The following is a 24,173-nucleotide window of genomic DNA, read 5'->3' as shown; positions in this document are numbered from 1 at the left end:
AGACAGTTAGTGTCAATGCTGGACTAATCATCAACGTGACTGAGTACGAGGCCGAGGCAAGAATCGCATTTATAGAAATTACGCGAGAGCAATTAAGAGGTCAAACTATTTTTGCAAACAAGAGTCATTTCAATATCCCCCGGCGCACCAGCGCAGTAGTTAACTGTAACGTTTTCAGAGCACGGATAACACGAGATGGCAGATACAACTGAAAGGACAGCATCGGACAACCGGGGGGACTAATTTATTTGCGATTAAGATGAGATTAAGATGAGAGCAAGACGTGCAGAGATGCCTACAAATACTAAGAAAATGAAAAACATTATGCAGCGATGTGACAGGGTAGAAGAAACCGCGCTGACACAAGAAATGTTGATCTCATTAGGGCTGAGTGTGGCTTCAAGTGTGAATCCATTAAAAGTTTGTCAGGGGGAACCTTGGGACACAACAGATGGCAGAGCGCATATGCTGTGGGTGTCTTTGGCCAGGTACACTGAGGAATACTTCTGAGAGTTGGCCTACCTTTGCTGGTTTGCGCAGGGCACTCTAAGACAACCTGAGTCACACGTTGAACTGCGGCATATTAGTTTATGAGACCTTTAAAAATGTTCTTATTTTACTTACATGAAGTGTGTTAACTATTTGATGATTGCATTTGTATTTAATGCTGTTGTAAATCTGCTTCTCTATTGTACCAAAAAGGAATAAAATACATGCATACAAAAAAATTAGACTACATGAACTACAGGCTTTGGTGAAAGGCTGAGGTGAGGGCAGGTTTGAAAGCGCATGAAAAAATTTGGCAGACTTTAAGCATGGTCAATCATGTGTTAATACATGGAGGTCTGAAATGTTAACTTGCTGCACGAATGATGCTGGAAGTAGAACATGGAGAGAGCACGGAGGGATTTTGAATTGAACAACTATAAAAATAGAGGGGTTTTGAAAGTTAACAGGGACTAGAAATGTCTGAAAGGGAAGGTAGATTAACATGAAACAAGCATGTGTATATAAACAGACAGAGGCTTTATTGTGTAGGCTTATTATTATACAGAAATTCCCTCATCAAGATCCAGGAGCATCATATTACTTAAACCTAAAGAACGATTAGCACAATTTTTTTTTTTTTAAAAATCTCATACGTATTGTATTTGCAGTCCATTCCTAAATAGTAGTCAATTATACCGTTAAATGGCAGGTGCGTGTTGTAAAATGGGAGCTCATCTCAGCAGGAAAAAGGGGGCAATTTAAATATCTTTGTGGAGATTCATTAGCAGTGATAAGAAGCTACCTGATTTGACTGACACTGCATTTGATTACAGACACGGGAGTGACATGATGTAATTGCGACTTATGATGACAACTTGGATAGGTGTTAATAAATCTCCCGAGTGCATGAATAAAGCTCTCTCATTAAAACCCGGCTTTCCATTTCTTTCGTAGTGTAGGTGCATGGTTAACATAACTGATGTAACATTAGTATGTATTGAATCTGTCGCTGTTTTGTTATTAATATGTTAATGTAGGTCGGATCAGCGCCCCCCCCATATGCATGTTAAACGCAGCCAGGTCCTGTGGCTCTGTGCAAAGTGAACTTATACATCCCCCTGGACAAACAGAGCGAGAGTACGGGGTGAGGACAGTCCTCTTAATACTGAATGACTTGCCAAAGGTCAGCTTTGATACAAGCCTATGAGTGAGGAATAATCCCCCTTTACTGCCGAAGTACGACTCGCACAGGATCACAGGAAGGCTTTTATTTAGAAATGATACTTGCTACTGTACCGGCCAACACAACAAACAAAGTAAAATCCCCATCTACATAAGAGCTGTCTCGGTGCAGATCCAATGAGTCAGGAAGGCTGTCCCGGAGCTCGGCTAACACATTTGCTTGAGAAACATTTTTGTTTCCAAAAGCCTTTTGCAACTTTCACAGGTCACAATAACTTCCCTCTGTTTCTCTCTTTAAAAATAGGACGTGGGGTAGCACAGAATTTCATAAAGGCTCAAAGCTACTTGAAAACTTTGTCACTTAAAGATCTAAATCTGAAGTACTGAGATATTACAAAAATAGGTGAGTGAGTGGGAGAAGCATTAATTTTTCTACAGGTGCTTTTTGTACAGAAACGCCAATATGCTGTTCGATGCCACATCTGCATCATCAGATAACTTATACTATCTCTCACACTGTACGTGTATAACTGTAGCGACACACTTGGATGATATAAAACCTAATACAGTCAGAAAAGTGGATTATGGCTCATGATTGGTTTGAAAGGTTTCGCGTCATTATTCTTTGATCTTTTGGGGCTGAAATCGCCTTTTATCAGTGACCGCAGAAATTTTGCCCCATGACAATGTTCCCGACTAGAAAATACCCGCACATTCTGAATGCAAATGTGTAATTGCTAGGAGATCAGCTGATTGGAAAGAAGACTGATGAACTGCATTACTGGAAAAGCCGTAAGCATGAATGCAAATCGGTGGGCACTGCAAAGAAATCAGAAGATATAAATCTGTCCTTCTTGGTTTCTAATTTTTTTGCTTCAGACCGGTTATACACACTGCAGCTGTAGAATACGTTTGATTTAAACTGGACAGTGAAGGATTAATAACTAGGGCTTGCGCTGTGTTTCCTTTGCGGCATCGGCAGTGGTAAGCAGTAATTACTGTGTGTTTTTGGACACCAGTTCTTGGAGATCCGAACTGTGACAGTCAGATGACACCTGGGCCACACCTTTAATAGTAGAATGATAGTGGCACTGAGTGGTGGAACTAACAAGCACGGCTGATTTCGCATGGACAGACACTCAATTCATATTCATGAAGAAGTCCTTACGCTCTTCGTTGACAAGATCATTTACTGCTTTCTGTTTCACGAGCCTGTACTGAATTGGGTAAAAGGGCTTTTATCCACTTTGCACCTTTTGCGTGGAAGATGCTGCAAAAGGAGTTAATTTCATTGACCACCTTTAAATCCAAACTAAGGGTGGGAGACTCCACAATATGCACTTGTTGTTGTTTTTTTTATAATATCCTTGTGAATTGAATCTTATCTTGGCCGTGACTCCATTGAAAAGGGGCTTCTTCATTTCCTAGTTCCTAGTTAAACAAAGATTAAATGAAAAAAAATAAACAAAAACTTCCAAATTCAAGGACCTGGGCTCAGTCACCTCCGTGTTAATTTTGGAAAAAGGCACCGACGTTTATTTCTATGAAAATCTTCGACAGATGCACTTCAAATGCTAGTAGTTGTGGTACTTGCGAGGATGAAGACAGCGACTAAGACACTCACCTTTCTCTGAGTCGCTGGTAAGTGGTTGTTGAGGTTTTCTGGCTGGTTGCTATGGTGACATGGAGATTCTGCTATGTTGTGGGTTACTTACGAGGGCCTGGTAATTGTGAGGTGGGTGATGGAGAGCTTACACCGGCTTCATTACATGACGGAAGGGATTCTTCTTTGAAAAGTACAGAGGCACAGAAAAACTGCAGCAGCGACTGGAAGTGAAGCAGGAAGATTTGAACATTCAAGAAGAGATCATGGGTTCAAAGGAAGCTCTAACAGTAGGGCGACATGGTGCAACATCCTTTCTATAGTACCTGTTCGCACTGCAAAGAAAGAGCCCAACAATTGGCTGTTTGTGAATTTTCTTAGGCTATAATCATGCTAATGGGAACACTTTAATGTAACCTCTGGAGCGGCCTATCCCAGCTGTCATTAGATGAGAGGAGCGGTACACCCTGGACAGGTTTCCAGTCTATCGCCGGGCTAACGCAGAAAGACAAACCACCATTCACACCCACACTTACGGCCAATTTAGAATCACCAATTAACCTAATGAGCATGTCGTTGGACAGTGGGAGGAAGCCGGAGTACCTGCAGCGAACCCAAGCAGACTCAGGGAGAACATGCAAACCCCACATAGAAAGGCCCCAGCATCAGTGCTAACCACCACACCACTCTACCGTCCCGAGGACAAGTCAGCGATGGATTCATTTTTTTTGTCTTCGAGAAAATATCGCTAAAATTGCAAGTAAAGCAAATGAAATTGCCACGAAGCCTTTATTTATATGACACTAGAACGAGTGGTGTAAAAGGACACGGCGGCCCGTGCCCCTGCCTCGTCTGTCGCTAATGTGTGATCTGTGCCTCGGCAGATAGATTATCAGTGAGGCTACAGTGCTGTTTTAACCTTGGCTTGGAAGGTCATGGCACTTTGCTGAGTGGCGAAGTCCCCTGAAAGCTCCTTCCCATATGTTGATGTACGACAGGCTTATTTTTAAGTGATGTTTTGCTCTGTTGAGACTGCCCATAGCACACACATAGCAGAGCTGTAGTGTCAAGATGGATTTTTTCCCCCTTTCTTGACATACTGCATGCCAAAGTTGTAGTCTGTAGAACTAGCTAGAAATATCTGCCCAGCTGGAGCTCCTGAGAGAGCGTTTGTGATATTAAAAACATGGATTCAGGAGGTTCCTTAAGAACTAAATTTTTTAAACAACCCATATTAGAGGAGGAAAGAGAGTGGATTATGTGCATTATTCAACGAAACATTTTGTAATGGGAGGTCCACCAGAACGCTCAAAAGACATAAGTCCCTCTCTCCTTTAGGTATTTTTTTTTTTTTTGTCTTTTAGAGGAGGTACAATACCATAGATTTCACTGCTTGTAAAAGTGTCTACATGTACAATGCCGTCAGGATGTAGAGGCATCCAGAGTATGACAGTATCTGTTCTGTTCTCTTATTTTCACACCATATTGACTGCATACTCTTGTATTATCAAGGGACACTAAATATATAAACAGACGTACGAATGTTCACCGCGGTGGTTAAAATTCGGTCACAAAAAGCCTCCTGTGGAAATGAAATGCGTGAGATGTTTATTTACTGTGGCACTTCAGGGGTCGTTCGCGGGTCACTCCCCATTGACGCGCTGCCTCGTGGAAAGTCACATTAAGGGTTCATTCATTATAAACCGACATCCATAGGCAGATTTATGAAACTCTCGTTTTCCATATTTCGTTCCACAGACTTGTACTTTCGGCATGTAGTTTCTCAATGGGAAACAGACGTCACTGTTGAAAACGATGAAATACTGTCAAGTAGGTGTTATATGAGTGTTTTCAGAATAGAGCCACTGTGTGCAGACACACACACTCGAGAGTCATTTTATACAGATAATACTTCTGCTTATGTTCTGTTTATGGAGGAAAAAAAAAAGTGGAATTAATTGAACTGTTTGTAATTCACACAAATCGGCGTTGCTCTTGCCAGCAGCCGAAGCATTCTGTCACGCACTCGCCGACGAACCGTATTTACATGAAATTACCATTATTGCACCTGTGTTCTGTTTTATTTAGTCAACCTACATTAAGCTTAATGAGGGGCCAAAATAAACAGGAGCACATTCTTGGGATCAATATTCTTGACAATTTTCTGAGCTTTCAACACCTCCCTGATTTTCCAGCTGTGAATGGAAGTGGCTCTTTTGTGATAGCGACTCGCCTCGGAGCTACTTCCATGACGACGGCTGTGAGGTTTGGTGGGGCGCTCCAAAAAAAAAAAAAAAAAAAAAAAAAGTGGAGCTCAGGTTGATATTTCTCCGTCACAGGCTGTTCTGCATATGTGTCTCTGTATTCTCTGATCTCCAAGCACCAGGCAGGACATACTTGACGACAGAAGCTAAGTTCTGTTATCGGCTGGCTCCGCATTAACCGTGACTCTGTGATAAAAGGACGTTGGGGAAAATGAAATGACGTGGGTCATAAACTTTTGATTCCCCCCAGTATTTCCTCAATACCATCAATTATTTAACATGCAAGAGAATATTTTAAAAGAGTATATTATCTGTGTCTGATTTACGCCCTACACCTCTTGGTCGGTGATGTCACACATTGTCAGATGAAGCGAAGGCACAAAAAAAAAAAACACTACCTCGTGTTAAAGATCCTTTAAGGCCGTCCTTTCTGGAAATCATGTGGAGACTATAATTCATAACTATAACTCACTGGTGCGTGATGTATGTACACCTACTCTCAAACCTTGTAATTATGTTTAATTGTGTATGATTAAATCATCGTCAAAGCATCTCTTACAAACCATAGTTGCTTAAAATTGGCATTTTTGTTTATGTTAAAAAAAAAAAAAAAAGGCAGCAAGAGCAAAATTGTTAGTGGTTTGAACAAGGCACTGTATTTATCTGCTCTGACATAAGCTGCGACCGTAGCAGCGTGTTTGGCTAACTAGCTTACTACCTACTTCAGCAACACAACCCGCTATTAAAATACTTCATGGCCATGGGCTAGCATATTATTAGCAAACTACCTTGAATGGCGCCGACCAGCACGAACCAGCTCCTTCTTCTACTGCAGTAGCCTCGGCGAAAATGTATTAAAATTTTAAAAACAGAAATAGTTGAAGCGCTTTATCTGGTATTTATACATGCATGAGTGTATTGTGCAATATATTGTTATGTTTAAGTGACCCAGGCCTGTATTCGTAAGAGGTGGTTTGTTTGAGAAAGTGCATGGACGCATTGTATAGTAAGCATGACCTGTTAAATGTTCTTTAGCAGTGATACAAAAGTGCAGGCTCTTCTTTCTTTCCCTAAAGCTACCGTATTTTGTCCAGAACCTTAACTTAATCACGTGAATGTGTGTGCTTTTTGTGCACTGAAACAAATTCTTTCTTGAAGGATGAAAGGACTGATTTTATTAGAGAAGATATCACTCCTCCTAGCTCTATAGGTGACCTTCTCTGCCCCTCTTTGGATCTGTTGAATTATTTCAGACCGATATCTCTGCACAGCTTTGCATTATCCATACAACATAATAACAGATTCAATCAACCCTGCTCTGCTTGTCATCATCAATAGCTCTCTGTCCTCTGGTGAGATTGTTTTTCCGCTTCTGCTGCAGGGATTAGATCTAACAAATGTTCACTCAATGTCATATGAAAAATCATTAAAACATAGTTTTTAGTTACATGCTAAGGACAGTGAAAGACATGCTGGTTGCTAGCTCAATACTACACATGCTTCCTTGACCTCCGTGAAGTTTCTTATACAATTCACCACTTGAATCTTACCAACCAACTGAAGCAGTGGGATGGTATTACTGGAATTCCTGTTTTTTGTTTTCCACCAATTCCACATTGATTTTACACGGTCACAAATTAAACATGGGATACCACAAGGATCCATCAATGGAAGCTTCACCATTTACCTCATTACACACAAGGACATGCAAGATCTCAATCAATGAATGTCGAGCAACCTTTGAAAACCACTTATATCATAATGTCAGCAACACATGTAACACAATTACTGTCTTGTTTGTGATCACACAAAAACATATGCAGTAGTTTTTGAAATATTCCATTTTTATACATCAACATTGTTTTTTTTGTCCATTTTGCAGGTGAACATCTTCGTGTATGTCCTCAGGGAAATACATGTTGCACCCAGGAAATGGAAGACAAATTTGGCCAACAGAGTAAACAGGACTTTGAGAACCTGGTTGATGAAATGAGTTATGAATTGAGAAGCACCTTTGTTTCCAGGCATAAAAGATTTGATGGTAAGTGTTCCCTTTTAAGCTTTGTTCACCCCTCTCTCTTTTCTTTTCATTCTTTTTAAAACACATTTAATGGTCAGCCACTGTAGGACAAAATGCTGCATAAAGGAAAAAAACCAAAGCACCGAGATCGTGTGTGTTGATGTGAAGTGGTTCACTGAAGTTATGTAGCTGTACTCCCTGAAGAGGAGACGAGACGTGAAAATCTAATTAATATGCCCCGGATTGGAGAACCCTCTTGTTGGATTAGACAAACATGGCTTCTTGCACCGCAGACTGACAGCTTAAACGGCGACAAAGGAATCAAACTCTGCCTTATTAAGGTTCTTTGGTGATCTTGTGCTGTGTGTGATCCCACTTCGCCTCATTGTGACTGTCTTGACCACAGCGCATCCACAAAGACTGTCTAGGGGAGGGAATGTGCTCATTACCGAACCGAGCCTCAATCTATCATTCTACCTGTCCCTCTTGGTGTCCTTCTCTATGGAGTTTGCTCTTTCTAGTTACAATTTAATGAAAAATAATAATCCCTCCAGTTCCCAACATTAGACTGTGTGGGTAGCGGCAGCAGCTTATCATTGTAGACAATGGTGAAGGGTGGTAGAGGTGAAACTTGTCAAGTGTAGCCACAATTTCATTTATCATTATTATTTATTAGGATATTTAGCAGAATTTTTTTTGTGTCTATCCAAAGCTGAACCATTCCCAAGATAAGATGTCCAAACAGTTGCTTAAAAAGAAGAAGAGAATATTGATATTTTTATACGTTAACTGTGCAATATATAAATTAGACACTACAGAAATATGTACACAACCACATACTTAAACCCTGGATTAAATTTTCCGTCCCGCATTTGAAAAATGCTCACAAACTGTGAAGAATGATCAAAGCTGCCTGCAACCTCCAAACCTTGGCAAACTTGACTGAAATAATGGGTAATTTATCAGTGCCTGTCCAAGCAAGCTTTATTTATTGCAATGGAACAGAAGTAAGCGAGAGCATTTCAAGAGAGAAAATTTCACAGTACAAATATAAATTTTAGAAAAAGCCTAAGGAAATAAAGTGCTGGGGCATTCACGAGTTTAATGCAGTCAAGGATCAACAACTTAGAAAAAAAGTAATTAGCTTAATATAATGGCACTAAATGCCCAAGATGTTAGTAAGTGTAGGCTTGATAATAAAATAAGATAATCTAGTGTATAATACTGTACGTTAATCTCATTCACTGTGAGATTCCTGCAAAGTGATTTCCATTTAATGAAGCATGAAAAACAAACTAGCTTTCATGTATGAATACATGTTAATTTCAAGTGCTGTGTGCAAATTAAGTATATTTTAAAGCATTCCTGCCGACACTTTTCTACTTTCTTTTATGTTGAAATATATATGAATTAAAAATGGGTCTTAGATTAGTAATAATACAACCACTGCTGATATGACTGAACTAAAGCCTGCACGGTTCTGCTGGTCAGGAGATGGGTTGTTGCTGAGTTGTTGGGGTGACAAATGTCACGAGGTGACAAAATTTTTACCGCCATTTAGTAGCAGGTGGGTTGCAAGCTCACATCAGAATCTCACTGAGACACACCCACACACAACAGGCTGCTACATTTGGTTTAAACAAACTTGCTTACAAGCTTTACACTCCAGAACTGTCTGTTAAATGGTAAATGCCCTTTTATTTATACAGCGCTTCTCTACCTATTGGTACTTAAAGTGCTTTACATGTCCATTCACACAAGCACACTCACATACACACACACCAGTGTCTAGTACTGTGAGCAAATCTGAGTTCAGTGTCTTTCTCAAGGACACGTCAGCATGTGGCACATATACCGGAGATTGACCTGGCGACCCTCCGGATAACCCAATAGTTTCCATATCAGTGAAGTAAGAAGAGCACCTTTATTTCGTTGTCTTCAGCCGCTGACTTTGGTCAAGCTTGCTGCTGGGTGACAAAACTCAGAAGTGCTGGTGGATTTTAAGAAATGCACCCATCTCAATTTTGCATCAGGCATTTTTGACATTTTTGTTCAAAAACTCAGCTAATCAAACTATCTTGACATATCACCCAGGCCTGATTCAGGGATATCATAGGTGCCGAGTGAACAGAATGAGATTGAAACTGAGAATACTGGCATGGCACAACGCAAGGTATAACAATATCTGAGCAGAACTAAATTAAAAGAATTCCTACCGTCTCTGACGTGAGCAGAGAGAAGGTGCTGACTAAGTGCATTGTGCTTGCTCTGTATGACATTAAGCTTTCATCATGCGGTTACAGCAATATCGGTGACTTCAACATTGTATATCTCCTAAGACTCTCATGCAATGCAACACTTCAGGTTTTGTTGATGACATAATGCACACTAAAGTGGTTTGACCTAATCTGTCATCACTTCTCTATGTGTCCCTGACAAGATACCACCTTCACCGCTAAGTGCTTTGTGCAGAGTGCCACTCAATATGCGTAGATTATACTGACCTACACAAGATATGAGCAAAGCATATTTTTACATTTCAAATATGAACCACACTACCAAAGATCTACTTAATACAAAAGTCATTTTAGTAATAAAAAGTAGGGGTGTTTGTATCATAACGTTTCATATTGGCTGATCTAAATATATCCAGTGTCAACAACTGAATAATGGTTGAGTGACTAATAGTGCAACATAATCCTCAGCACTCAATGTCTTGTCGTTCCATCCCCATTCTTTTCAAACAATTCAACATATTGTATGAAACAAATGCTATTAGGTTACAGCCTGCAACTCTCAGATGATTGCACATTGCCCAGAAACTCAATGTCACAATGCCTGGGTGATGTGTGTCTGCTCTTTTTTTTTTTTTCCAGGAAGACACACTTCTTAAGCTCACATGTGATTCCTGGAAGCATGCATAAATAAATAAGTGTTATTTTGATCACCCGCTGTCAAGATAGTGAATATCATGAGGGAGGACTCCGGTAAGGAGGGGTTTGTCCAGCAGCACTTAGATGCATGACTCCAGGCACCCTGCTTTCTCTTGGGGTTTGCTGCCACTCTCCATGATTTCATTAGAGTCAAAGCAGATGCCATACGCAGGTTTTATGCAGGAGACTGTGTGTCTGCCGAGAGTCTCCACTGACAACTAGTGCGGGAAATCTGAAATATTGTTTCCCAGATTAAAATTTCACCCCCCACTCTCATTATACATTAGGAATATTAGTTTGATATTAGCAGAGATCATCTTAGTTTTGGTTCTGTTGAATTTGTGGATTCCTCTGACTCCACGTTGCTGAATAATGAATAACTGAGACAGAATGCAAAGATCTAAACGATGAAAATCTTCTATCCTTTACTTATCTACTTAGCACCTGGCTCCAGCCTACACAGAGCTGATGTATTAGTATATTGTCTTCTTTATTCAGACCGTGATGAGTGTTACTGTAGCTCATAGTAGATGGGCAGCCCACGCATTCCTGACTCCGCAGCTTACTGCATGTGTCACAGTGAGAGGGCACAGACTATGTCAAGTCAATCCACGCACATTATATCCACAACTGAGGGGCACAACACGGATGCATGAAGAGAGAAATAGCATCATCTGTAAAAATCAGTGCCAAGCATGCAGCCATGCAGCCATGCTTAATAATAAATGCTGCTCCTTTATTACGGGTTTCAACACATTGCGACACCGCAAGAAATAACCGGACAGAGGAACAAAATAACGGCTGGCACAGAGAATTCCTTTCTACCTCGCTCATTAAAGACTAAGTCAGGGTGTGTAATTGTTAATCAATTGTTGGCCTGCCTGACCACAAACACGGTGGTGCCGGGTAGCCTTGCAGAATATTAATGTGGTCCACCCTCTGCGATTGATCCCTTATGGAGTTACTCACACACGCATTTTGCAGGAACTCATCTGTGTCAGTTGTATTGTTGGAAGGTTGTTTTCTTTTTTCTTTTTTTTACACTACGCTGAATAATGGATAGTTAATTTTCTCCACACTCGGGCAACATTGACGTTTGCATTCAGAAATGCATGATTTTATTTTATTGAGAGGGGTGATGTAAACCTTTCATAATTCGTTGATCCTTGATGGAATGCGCTCTCTTGATGCACATCCTTATTGACAAGCACAAGATTTCATGAGACCTTGGCGTTTATTTATTTATTTTTTTTGTGTCCGTGTGTGTGTGGGTGTGGTGGTGGGAGGTTCTACTATCTTCAGTCCCTAATTATGATGCTATCCCAGACGTCAAATGTGGCATTATGTGGACAGCGCATGCAAGATCACCAAATACATCTAATTCTTAGTAAACTTTGCTAGCTACGTAGCTCTCATAAAGTTAAGCTAAATCTCCATGCAAACACAAACACAAACACAACGCAAACACAACGTTGTTTGGAAACGTGCAACAATATATCCGATTTGTTATGGGACCAATGCTGGAGTAAAGTAGACCCAGGTGGGTATGGGAAACCATGGATTTGATACTGTACTATCCACTTTGCACACTTTAAAAAAGTTCTACGCTGAGTGGTGTTTTGTGGGAGGTAAACTCAGCTGAGTTGCAGCACATTTGTAATTTCTAATCAGAACGATTCCAGTTGTCCTAAAGAAATGTCATCGTTTAAATGTAGCCATTATCGAAGTACCCTTGAGCAAAGCGCTTAACCTGAAATTCCTCCTCAAAAGCTACCAGTTTGTAGAAGGCAGTGCAGTGCAGGCCAGCTACCAGGTGTGGCCATGTGTGACTAGATGAATGTGAAGCTGGCTTCTGCTGAAAAGGGCGTGCGACCTTAATGAAATCCTTCTTTAGTCAAGAAATACTACTGAGCCATTAAATCTGAGACCTAGCATGTGATTCCGGAAGAAATGCCGCAGTATAAGTGTAATTTTCATTTTCAAATATGGGGAAAAAGCCGAACCATTTCTTTATTATTTCCCAGCTGTGACCTGACACAAAATGCCTGCGCTTTTAACTGCCATTGTGTGACTCTCAATTGTCCGGCCATCAGAATTAACACAAGGAAATGGTAGACATAAAAGGTCAACCTGTCATGTTCTCTCCGGCAGCGAGGCACTCAGAGCAGCTCTCTGTAGACGGCTACTTCCTGTCAGAACGATCAATGGATCCACCCCATGAATGACATGTGGAATTTGAAGTGAAGTGGAATTGCCGGTTTCATGTGCAATTGTGGGAGCTCAAGAAGGCAGAATACCAAGCAATTTCTTTCTTATATTATGGTCAAAAAGTGAGAAAACGGGCTCTCTATTTGACTGTCTGTCATCCTTTAGGTGGGAAACACGGGACAGGAGTGCTCTGCTGGAGATAACAACTGTTTACTGTACTGCATGAGGGTCAACAAATAACAATTTATATTCAGGAACTTTGCTAATAAATCACACGAAGCTCAGACATATTTATACTATCACACATATTTATACTATGTACAACACACTGTGTGTTGCTAGGATAGTATAAATATGTCCATTCCCCAACTTCTGACTATTTTAAATATATTTCTGATTCACAGTTTAACACAAATATACTTGCATGTTCAATTATCCAGATTTTTTTGTAGGACTCTTTAATCCCTATTTTGAGATTTCACTCAAAGCATCTAAACAACACAATAATTAGTTGGTTAAAAGATTAGGAATCAAGCTTTAGTCTGAAACAGGGCTGTTCATTTTAGGTATTGCTTACAGCTTGGTTAGATCTGATGGCTGTTTGTGCACAAAAATACTTGCATTTCCGTCTGCACAGGCACTGAATGTGGTCTAGTTAAAGTGTGGCCGACATAGTCACACTGTCCCGACCACATCTGTTTTTTTTTTATCAGTCCATTTACTTAAATAAAGAAGGCTGCATGGTGGTGGATAACCAACCCTTTTATCCTCTTTAGTTGGGTGGTCACAGTTCAGGAGACTTTCTTGTAATTAATTCTGCAGGCCACTTCCCATGAGAGTGCCCACAGTGGATGTCATCCCAGCCGCAGCGTGGATTAAACTTTGTGTGTTAAGACCAAATCAGGATGACTTTATAGTTTGTGTTGTCTGCTATTAAATTGAATTAACTAACTCTTTTCCATCATTTCGCTCCAGAATATAAAATAGTAATGCTATGTGTTAAGATTGCTGAAACAGACTACTGACGTCTCTGACATCTAAGAGACCGTCCATCAGTTGGTTTCCCTAGAAGCAGAGAAAGACAGGCTTTCTTTTTATCACAGAGAGAGAATGTCTCTGTGTAACCTCTGCACAGCTCTGTGCACACAGCGAGGGGCTGGAGCAAAGCTCAGCTTTATCAGCGAAATGTAATGAACTCTCTGCAAGTTGGGAGTACTTGAATCACTGCTGTCCAACGTCTCAGCATCGTTATCCTCTGTTTGCAGCTCTTGCAGCCGTTCATCTGGTCAGATGCCTTAATTAATTGTATGTGTGTTGTACACCATTTTTTAATCGCTGACATTTCTCGAAATGTTTTATTGTAGAGAATATGCTCCCTCACATTCATTTTCCCTAATTTGATTTTGATGTCTTTTTTAATCTCGTACTCCAGCTTCAATCAGACCGCCCATAATGAAACCGTTTATTGTAATCACTCCAAAACAGACTTTAAAATTGTGGCAAATATCACGTTCGCATTGATGATAAACTGTGCTTTGATGACATTGGTTATGTTATATTAATATCTCAGCTGAACAGGACTTCATCATTTATTTTATTTAAACCTAAAATGCACCTTTTAAATAAAATGAGCTTTGAAGCTGTCATTAATCAGCACTGCTGACTATTCCCATTACCAAAAACTTATTTAAAAACTGTAGTCATTCACTATATGTTGTCTAAAAAATACTGAAAACACGTTGACTTACATCATATTGTACATATTTATGAAAGACGCGCTGTAGTAATACACAGCAAGTTTACTTAAAAGTGAAATCCTCCTGGGATAAGCAGCAAGATGTATATAAAGGTAAGCTCATTTTATCCAATCCACAGAACAAGTATTACAGTTAATACTCACTGGTGCCTGATGAGATGTGCTAATGAACAATAATTAGAAGACAGAGTTGGAACATTTTACCCCCCAAGCTAATGTCAAGTGAAATATAATAGGAGCTGGTTCTAGCTAAAAATACACTAATTGTGTAATCACATTATGAAATAACATTTGCTGTTATACATTTGTTTCTCAGCCTCTCAACAGATTCATTGTTTTCCATATTTCCCTGCTGGTATACAACATACGCAGCTCTTCACATCGCCGGTCAGATTTGACTTGGTATCATGGACGGTTTAGCCATTTTGCTTCTCTGCTGCTGTAATCTGTAATTTTACCTGCATTGCTGAGAACTAATAACCACTTCACATCCATTACACTTCTGCCGAGGCCACTGCGATAAGTGACTGTAATGGGCATGACTCAGAGGGGACAGATGTGACCTACAGTAGCACCCGTGAACTGCTGCTTTGAGCGCATCCTCCTGAGATATACGCAGATGGCGGTTGTTTTAGATTTAGGAGTCTACGCCGCCTTCAGAACTCAGACTGAGATAAACCACAGATAGTCACAGAGCTTAAAGTGGATTACATGCAGCCGACTTAATTCAGTTTTATCGCTGGCTCTGTCCACACTGACACTCCTCCTTCCAACAACTGATGCTCCCTCGGAATTAGAGGTTTTTAAGGAGCGCAAGTATTTTTACACGGGCAATGTATAAAAAAATACAACTTAGATTAGAAATAACGGCAGCCCTCGCCAGTGCGAAAAAGCCACCTTCTACCATCACCTCCCAGGAGGGAAGGACCAGGACATCACATGAGATGCTAAGACGTGACCTAACCAACACCTGCAAAACCAGAATAATAAACTACTTAGAACAGCTGGAAAAGGAGAAGGCCATAGACAGACTCCTTTATTACCATCTGTACCCAGGGGAAGCCAAGGAAGGAGCCCCGCTCAGACCCAATGTCAGCAGTATAAACTCGGTCACATACAACATCGCCAAGCGTTTGGCATCCATCCTGTCTCCGCTGGTAGGCAACAGCCCCCGCCACATCCAGGGATTTTGTGAACAAAGTCAAGAACGTCACACTGGGCCCAGAAGAATCCGTCGTGTCCTGTGATGTGACCTCCCTGTTCACCTGCATTCCCACCAGAGAAGCCACGGATGTAGTACGGGAAAGACTACAAAAGGATGACACCTTGACCTCAAGAACAAACCTCAGCCCAGAACAAGTCTGCGTGTTACTCGACCTGTGTCTGACCACCACCTATTTCCAGTTTAATGGAGGTTTCTACAGAGAAAAACACAGCTGTGCGATGGGGTCACCTGTGTCACCGATCGTGGCCAATCTCTACATGGAAGAAGTAGGTAGTGGTGAACCGAGTTGCCAGAAGAGAGACTGAATAATGAAATTATATTAAATTTATAGTACAAGTCTTCTTTTTAAACGGTCTATCTGTCTGGTGTATGTATTAAGTGTTTGCCATATCAGCTTTATGAGGAAATTATCATCATCGTCATCATCATCATCTCCTGAGGCGACGTATTGGGGCCACTAACGGGGTCTCTTCAGGTTTATGAAGTGATAATATGTTGATATTCTGGGTACAGTCTTTTCCACTCTCAATGTGGGAAAATGGTTTCAATTCTGAGAAATATACAAGACTTTCTTTAATTCTCCACTATCCTTTATAGAGGCTGCTCAGACTAGTCATTTACAGAGAAATGCCTGAATTTTGAAGCCTATTTAAATTTTTATCTTGGCCCTTGAACGCCAGCAAAGCCATTATGGATAGCAGATGGTCAGAAATTTTATCATTTCAGCCCAATTTCTGGGGAGTCACAGAGGTCATGAGGCGCACAAGTGGAGCCTAAAAATACCGCTACAAACCGTAGAGAACCTGCACCGTCCACGTCAATGTGGGAAGTCATTCAGCAGTATTTAGCCTTTCTATGAAGGACCAGGGATGTGTTTGGGGTGAGGCATGGACGAGGCAGTCGTCTTGCACTGCAAGCACAGGACTTATTGCCTCCCAGGAATATATGAGGAAGGCTCCCATTGCCATGTCTCAAGTAATTTACTGCAAATACAAATCAACAATCAACATCAGACGCTCTAATTGATTTCCTATTTTGTCCCTTTTGGTTTGTTTGCGGATTTGCTGTCGCATTGCAATCAAGCAGAGACGCTCCTTTTTTTTTTTTTTTAAGCAATGCTCTACTCTGCAATCAGACACATTTAATGTCATTTTGTCGTATTTATATTTTAATCATAAATGTGGGGGAAGGTTACCAGGGCATCTTATCAAAGCAAATATACTGTGCATGCAGAATAATTTTGTCACACGTGAAAGAAAGTCAGACAATAAGTAATGCTTTATTTTATTTTCTCAACCCAGAATTCTTCCTGGAGCTGCTGGACAACACAGAGAGGTCCCTGAACGAGATGTTTGTGAGGACTTACGGCAAGCCCTACACGCAGAACTCAGAGGTCTTTGAGAACCTGTTTGCTGAGCTGAAGCGCTATTACACAGGAGGGAACGTTAACCTGGAGGAGATGCTTAATGACTTTTGGTCACGGCTGCTGGAGCGCATGTTCACGCTGCTCAACTCCCAGTATGTCATCACTGAGGACTATCTGGAGTGTATCAGTAAGTACACCGACCAGCTCAAGCCCTTTGGAGATGTGCCCAGGAAGCTCAAGGCTCAGGTTACCCGCGCATTCATCGCTGCACGCACATTCGTCCAGGGCCTCTCCGTTGGCCGGGAGGTGGCACAGAGAGTGTCAAAGGTAAAGGCTCTACCCGCTTTAGCAAAATTCAAATTTAAACCATCTGCATGTTTATTTTATACACCAATGTGCAGATATAGCTACATTTAGTTTAACTTCACTTGCTGGTTCTGGTGGAAAATATTCAGCACTTGATCTCAACTGAAATCCTGTCCATCCTCAACCAGTTTTAACAAGCCCAAAGTTTTGCTTGCTTCTGCAGTAAGCGCAAGTTTCCCCCAGAACAATCCTCTCCCCAGTACCCTTTCTGTCTATTGTGAGTTCTCTTGGTGCATGTCTTCAGGAAATTTGGTGCTCAAGACGGCTTGTTTAGTCGCGGTCTGGAGAAAAAAACAACAACAACAACAACAAAAAAAAAAGAATTGAAGGTTTGTGGATTTCTCAAGAGGAATGCCCAGACGAGGAAAAAGGGGAGGCGAAGAAATTTGTGCCATCTCTGTTTATTGCTCTCTTGCCTAATATTTGTTCGCCCAGCGTACAGGAGCCATTAATCACGCCGTTGCCTTAGTATTCTGTTTGATCCACGGTAATCTCAATGCGGCTTCTGCAGTGCATCACACTGCCCTGGGAGAGTGTGTATTTTTGAGGTTGTTTTCATGTTGGCTTATAGGTTAAGAGAAGCTCCGATAGAGAAAATCCCCATTTTTTTTTTTTTACTGTATTGATATGAAACTTCATTATCAGCACTATAATAAATATTTATAGGGCCTCAGTACAGTACACTGTATAACCAGAAGCTAGTGAACACACAGAGGCCCTCAATCATCACAGACGACAATGGTGAAGACGCTGCCATTCTCTAAGATATCCAGCGTTCACTTTCTCAGCCACGGTGCACTTGTTGAACCTTGACGCGTTCCCCTCAGCCCTCCCCTCTGAGACAGTAGCGGTGAGTCTCATTTACAAGCAGCCACAGAGGATGTGTTGTTAGTACGCGTTTACCGAGTTACAGGCCGCATTGCTTACAAGCCAGAATGTCCCAGCTTCACCTCTTGACATTTCAGTGGCACCCGAGATCCAGGTCATGTGTCTGGGACTGCAACCCTTTGATCCCCAGGATATAAACTCATCATGAGAGATTGGGTGTGAGCGTAATGAAAACAGACACCCTGCTAGAGGTGTCACTTTCACAGCGCCTCTAAGATCTGACAACCATGATTATTGCTGCTGCGATAAACAGTATACCGAATTAAAGTAGCACTTTATGTCTTTCAAGAGACAAAGCACAAAACGCGACAGGGCTACGAGGAGGTCTCAACTAAACATTAACAAATCAGTACGTCTGTGTCTGTTTATTTGCAATAAAATAAAATATTAGAATTAGATTGATTATTCTATTATGTAACTGCTGCTATGTAAAGCATTATATAAGTGTGCATTTTCTGAAAGCACTCAATGGTATATAAAGTAGTTGACAATAATGATGTGATATGATAATGTTCTCCGTTTCTATGGAAGTCAGGGTGACCAATAATGGGTTGTATATATTGATAATTAAATTACAGAATAAGCAATTTGGACTCTCGAGGGTGATAGTGTATTCATTTTATTTATTTGGAAAGACAGATATGAGGAAAAATTTGCTTTTTAGAACTTTTTTTTCGAAAAAATCTGAGGTTACAGTAGCTTGACTCAGTTCTTATCAGAATATGACCACTTTTATTTTATTATAGGGTGAGTTTTATCTGAAATGGAGAAAACAAATACCTCTGTCCACAATTGGATAATCCTGGAACCAATCGGAATCATTTTGCTCTAAACAGACTCAACTCTACGGTGCTCAGATGACCGTCTTATTCTTCTGTCTGTCACCGCATAAAGCCCGTCCTAACGATTTGATCGATTCAGCAGATCTGTGCCTGTTACTGACACTATATAAATGAAATCGAATTTAATTGAATTATTAGAGTATGGAGGTGACTTTTTATTTATTTTTTCGTGTTCAAAATTGAATACAAAATATTTCTGCTGATGCTAATACTATGGAAACTGCATAAATGATTTCTCCTCATGACCCCAAAATCGTCTGGAAACAGTTGTACTAGTTCTACTGTCAGGTGAGACAGATGCTAGCAGGAACATTTTTAGAATATTCAGTATCAAGTTTCGATATGACGGCAGGAGCCTGCGAGGTGTGTGAGGGTTTTCTCGGCAGGTGCGCGTGAGCCCTTCTCGCCGCGTGACTCCGCGTGGCTACAAAAAAACATCCACTCCCCTCTTTATTATTTCTACCACTGTGCTGAGAAAGAGGTGCGAGTCCAGGGACATCAAAAATTAACACAGTGCACCAAGATCAGGTCACTTCTCTAATTTATCGACTTGGGGGAGGTCAGCCATGTTTTGTTTTTTTTGTTTTTTTCCCTCGTCCAGGCCTGACTGCTATAACTCATTCGGGTCAAATTGTGATCACATCCGAAGGACTCTGACGTTAACTAGAGCACGTTTGCGATGTTGCACATAACTGTCAGGTCAGAAATTAATTTCAAGATTTTACTGCTTGTTTTTACAGTGTTGCTTATCAGGCTCTGGCTTACACCTGTGATCTGTTAATTCCCCACCAGCTTGATTGCTGCCTACAACCATTTCGCAGGGCAATTTTACCCTTTTAGTGGACTTAAATGATATGAGATAAATTATTAAGCAGTAAGATTTGAATTTCACCTTTCCATTATTTATTCTGCAGGCATGTAGGTTAGTCTTTTGTCCAAACCACATTTCAACATGTGCTTTCAATCTGTACGTGAGCGAATGTGTTTGTGCATAGCCCCGAAAGAAACGGCAACAACAACAAAAAAAACATCCCCAACACTACAAAGCTACAACAGAGGTTTTTCATTTTTTAAAGAAATTAGTGAGTGCCTTGCGTGGCATATCAGGGTTTCATCCGTAATTGCAGGTTTTCAGACTAAAAGATGTTTAATAATACGTCTGCTGATGCTTCATGGAAGAGAGAAAATAGTCCATTAGATGCGACTCAGGTGATTTCATTTCAAACAGCTCAGCAGGACTCTAGAGTACAAGCATTCCCTTGCCGAAAACAAAAAAAAAAAAGTTGAGTGCTCTTCAGAAATAATGTTAATAATGTTGTTCAGCTATTCTGTGTTCAGTGTCATAGATTTCCCTAAAATAGGTATACAAGATTTGAACGTTTGGTACAAACACAGCCTGATGATGTGATTTAATCCAAAATATTTTTCTTCACTATCATAAAACCTCCTGGATGAGATGGATGAAATTAAAGTCACTACAGACAAGTTTGTATAATTTACAGAAAATATCATAAAAGACTAAAATCATCAATTTATCTTAAGGGGTTTAAATATTTGTATAACATGTTATTTATAAATCTTGTCTACGTATGAAGCCATTTGATCATCGCGAATGTCTATTCAACGTTCCAGGCTCTGGTTGCCTAGGTATGTTTCCGAGTGCAACAAGCATCTCCGACTCCACATAAGTTCACCCAGCGCTTGAAGCCCACTGCCAGCATGGAGCGCGTGTTGTCGGATTATTTTACAGAAATATTAGAGAGGCCACATCCTGTCACTTGCCGTTAGATCCTGCAACGTCTGCATAGAAAGCTCACATAATGAACTTTAGCTCAGATCTACACTTGAAACAAACATGTACTCTCGTGGGTAATGCCGATAATGTTTTTGAGTTGCGAGTGCAGTTTTGGGTGTATTGGTGGTTGCAGTGACGAGATGCGCAACCATTTTAACCTCCTGAGACTCGAGCTTTTATTTGTTATGTGCTTTTAATTTCTCCAAAGAGCTAAGAAGTATAAAAACTAAGCATCATTAGCAGGTTGTGACGCCTCAAATGGTACTGTAATTAGCGTACGCTGTACATGAATTTGTAGAATGCTAATTTGATGTCATGTCAAACTAGAGACGTTAGTAAGCATAAATAGACAAGTTTCAACCATAAAAATATAAATATAAAGATTTCGCTGAAATGCCAGCTGTCATGTTTTTATACCGACTAGTGTATTGAGCCTTTAATACCACTGGATGGCAGATGAAGGCGTCCATTTTTGAGGACAAGGGGTATAAATGAAGCAGAATAAGAAGCTACCACAAACCTAAAACCTGTCCCCATTTGAGGACGCAGGGTCTCAGGAGGTTAATGTGGTTGAAGAGGAAGGAACCAAAGTCATAGGCACTTTCTCCTTGCGGTAAACATTTCGGGAATCCTGTGCTTATATCATACAGTGGACTGTATCGGTTGCTCAGATTGGTTATTGCTTCAAAGTTGAGATGAATCCACATTGGTGTCCACCCACTTTGACCATAATCACTACAACAAACTCGCTAAATATCCATAACAGTCAATACTCTTCGTGTTCCGCCACGTGCTTTGAATCTACACCATACTGTCAAAATGCCTGTGGCTGCAAGTATATCTAGAGCTACACATTTTTGATTGAAAGGCACCACGTGTAATGAGCTGTGATCTGGGACGCTTGCTTTTGTTTAACAAAAGAATGTAGTACTAATCAAATTCACATTACTCATTCAATTCATTCATCATTCAATTATTGTTAACAACTGACTGCTAAACGAACTCATTATGCCGTTGTTTTTCCACCTTCAGATGCATAATGAATTTAATTTAATCACAGCTAATAAAGTGCAGATAGAAGTTACTCTCCAAAATAATCACCTGGTTCGGGTCAACACCACTTGAACGACCTGAGATACTGAAATGAGGTACTACAGCGCCTCTGCTTCTAAATAGGACAATAGTCAGAATATGACCATTTTTGTGGTCATACTCTGACTTCATAGAATCAGCAGTGATACAAGCTCTTATCTCTCATTATCTGCACATCCAATCAGTGCAATGCAATAATGAGTTCTAATGTTGTGCTTTTTAAGACCTATTGCCTGTAGCTCTTTAGCATATTGCTTGTGTGGCTTTGTGGTTATTAGTTGCAGATTTGTATTTGTTCACTGATGCAACTGATCTCTTTAACTATAACATCTGATGACTGCATAGTTGACTTCTTTTAGTAAATGACACTTTAATGCAGGCCAAACTGTCTGACTGATCATACAAAATAATGACAGAAATTATGTGCATTAAGTCTATGGTCAGCAGGAACTCCCTATTCCCTTATTTATTTATTTTTACAATGACCTCCTGATAAAATTAGACTGTTTTCTTTGGATAACTCACTACAAAATTACCAAGACCTAGTGTACGGTGAAGGCAGGCGAAGTGAGGCGGCTAAAGTATGCAGATCCAAAATGTAAAATGACAAACATAAAACTCATCCCAGATTTATAAATGACACATTATGACTAAAATGGTCTTATATTTCACAATCAGACACTAATGACTGCTGTCACATTGCGTGTCCTTGCAGGTGAGCAGCACTCCAGCGTGCATGCGAGCGCTGACAAAGATGCTGTATTGCCCCTTCTGTCAGGCCATGCCGGCAGTAAAACCCTGCAAGAATTACTGCCTGAATGTCATGAAGGGCTGCCTGGCCAATCAAGCCGATCTGGATCCGGAGTGGAACCAATACATTGGTAAGTCTTTCCGAGCACCGCCGCAGCTGTTTTCACCTGGGCTCTGCAGCTGTTATTCCCCATCACGCCAATTAAATGTGTTGCTATACATTCAGGTGTATGGCTTTACAATGTGGCTGTGTTGAACCAATGGGTGTGTTAGATAGGTGGGGGGAAACGCACAGAAAACACATTACATCATACGAACACACACGATAATGAAACGCCTGTAGAGTCAGTTCTCACACTCACCGTTACCTTATAGCTGCTTCCTGCTTTGCACTGAGACGCATTTTAATTAAAGAAGTGGACGTGCATTGTTTTAAAACTGTACGAGCTGAGCTGGGAGTTTTTTATAATACGCTGAGAGGTGCAGACTGCGGTGTTGATTGGGCAAAAACTGCAAACCTCTTATGTAACAGGAAATAACGGGATTCAATTTTAATATTGCTCAATGTTGTCGACAGTTTCTTTTTTTGTTTTCATTTAGTTATGCCCACGAAGAGTGTTGAAACACACATGATTAGGGGCAAGGTAGGGCAACTGAATAGCTGTAATAATCTGAATTATATAAGGAGCCACTGAATATTTAGAAATGTCACTGAATGTGATGCACTTTATGAATAATCCATTTAAGAAAATGAATGTGTATTGATTTCTTTCTCTTTGCTTAATGTAACACGATGGCAAATAATTTCACAAGTTGTGTTAAAACTATACTGATTTTATGATGAAGAGTAAAATGTAGAGACAGAGGTCAAGTCAAAACATTAAGTATGCGAGATGACAGAGGTTAGCATTGCAGAATTTGGCTTTCTATTTTAAGAGAGCTGTCGGTGCCGTGTTGCTAGCATATTTTGACAACATCGCTTTCATTAACACATACTGGGCCCACGGATGAGAAGGTGCTTCATTTGTCATTCTTCAATCAGCGCCTCTTGCATGAAAAGATTTTATTCATTGGATTCTGCTCTCCTGCTGGGCTAAATGGTGACTCTTAATAGGGCAGGAGTACACCGTGGGGAGTGTCAAGTGCTTAGAGGAGAAGTTCAGTGGAAAGTTGTTCTGCTCAGACACAAAGGATGCAAACAGAAATGTGATATGTATATATATATTTATTTAATATTCGATAAGAGTGCTGAACGCAGATGATTCCTGCTGTCTGTTAGATATGCTTATCCTGTAGGTCTGCACTGAAGCCCCGCCAGTGAGAACGTGACTAGGCTGATGTGAGCAGGAGGATTTCAGGTTGTTCCAAGCAAACCTATGCCCAATACAACACTG

At 40.6% G+C, this 24,173-nt stretch overlaps 1 protein-coding gene across 2 annotated transcripts in view; it reads left to right on the top strand.

Annotated features, from left to right (window-relative positions):
• gpc6b (glypican 6b) overlaps positions 1 to 24,173 on the top strand; it is a 77,908-nt gene that overhangs the window by 10,508 nt on the left and 43,227 nt on the right. For both annotated transcript variants that reach the window (XM_047601241.1, XM_047601240.1), the window contains exons 2-4: positions 7,421 to 7,579; positions 16,982 to 17,373; positions 22,745 to 22,910. In XM_047601241.1, coding sequence (XP_047457197.1) covers positions 7,421 to 7,579; positions 16,982 to 17,373; positions 22,745 to 22,910 — 717 coding nt within the window. The remainder of the gene's footprint in view (positions 1 to 7,420; positions 7,580 to 16,981; positions 17,374 to 22,744; positions 22,911 to 24,173) is intronic.

The sequence above is a fragment of the Mugil cephalus genome, chromosome 12 (genome assembly GCF_022458985.1).
Source record: "Mugil cephalus isolate CIBA_MC_2020 chromosome 12, CIBA_Mcephalus_1.1, whole genome shotgun sequence".
NCBI lineage: Eukaryota > Metazoa > Chordata > Actinopteri > Mugiliformes > Mugilidae > Mugil > Mugil cephalus.
This window is presented reverse-complemented; position numbering and strand designations above follow the sequence as displayed.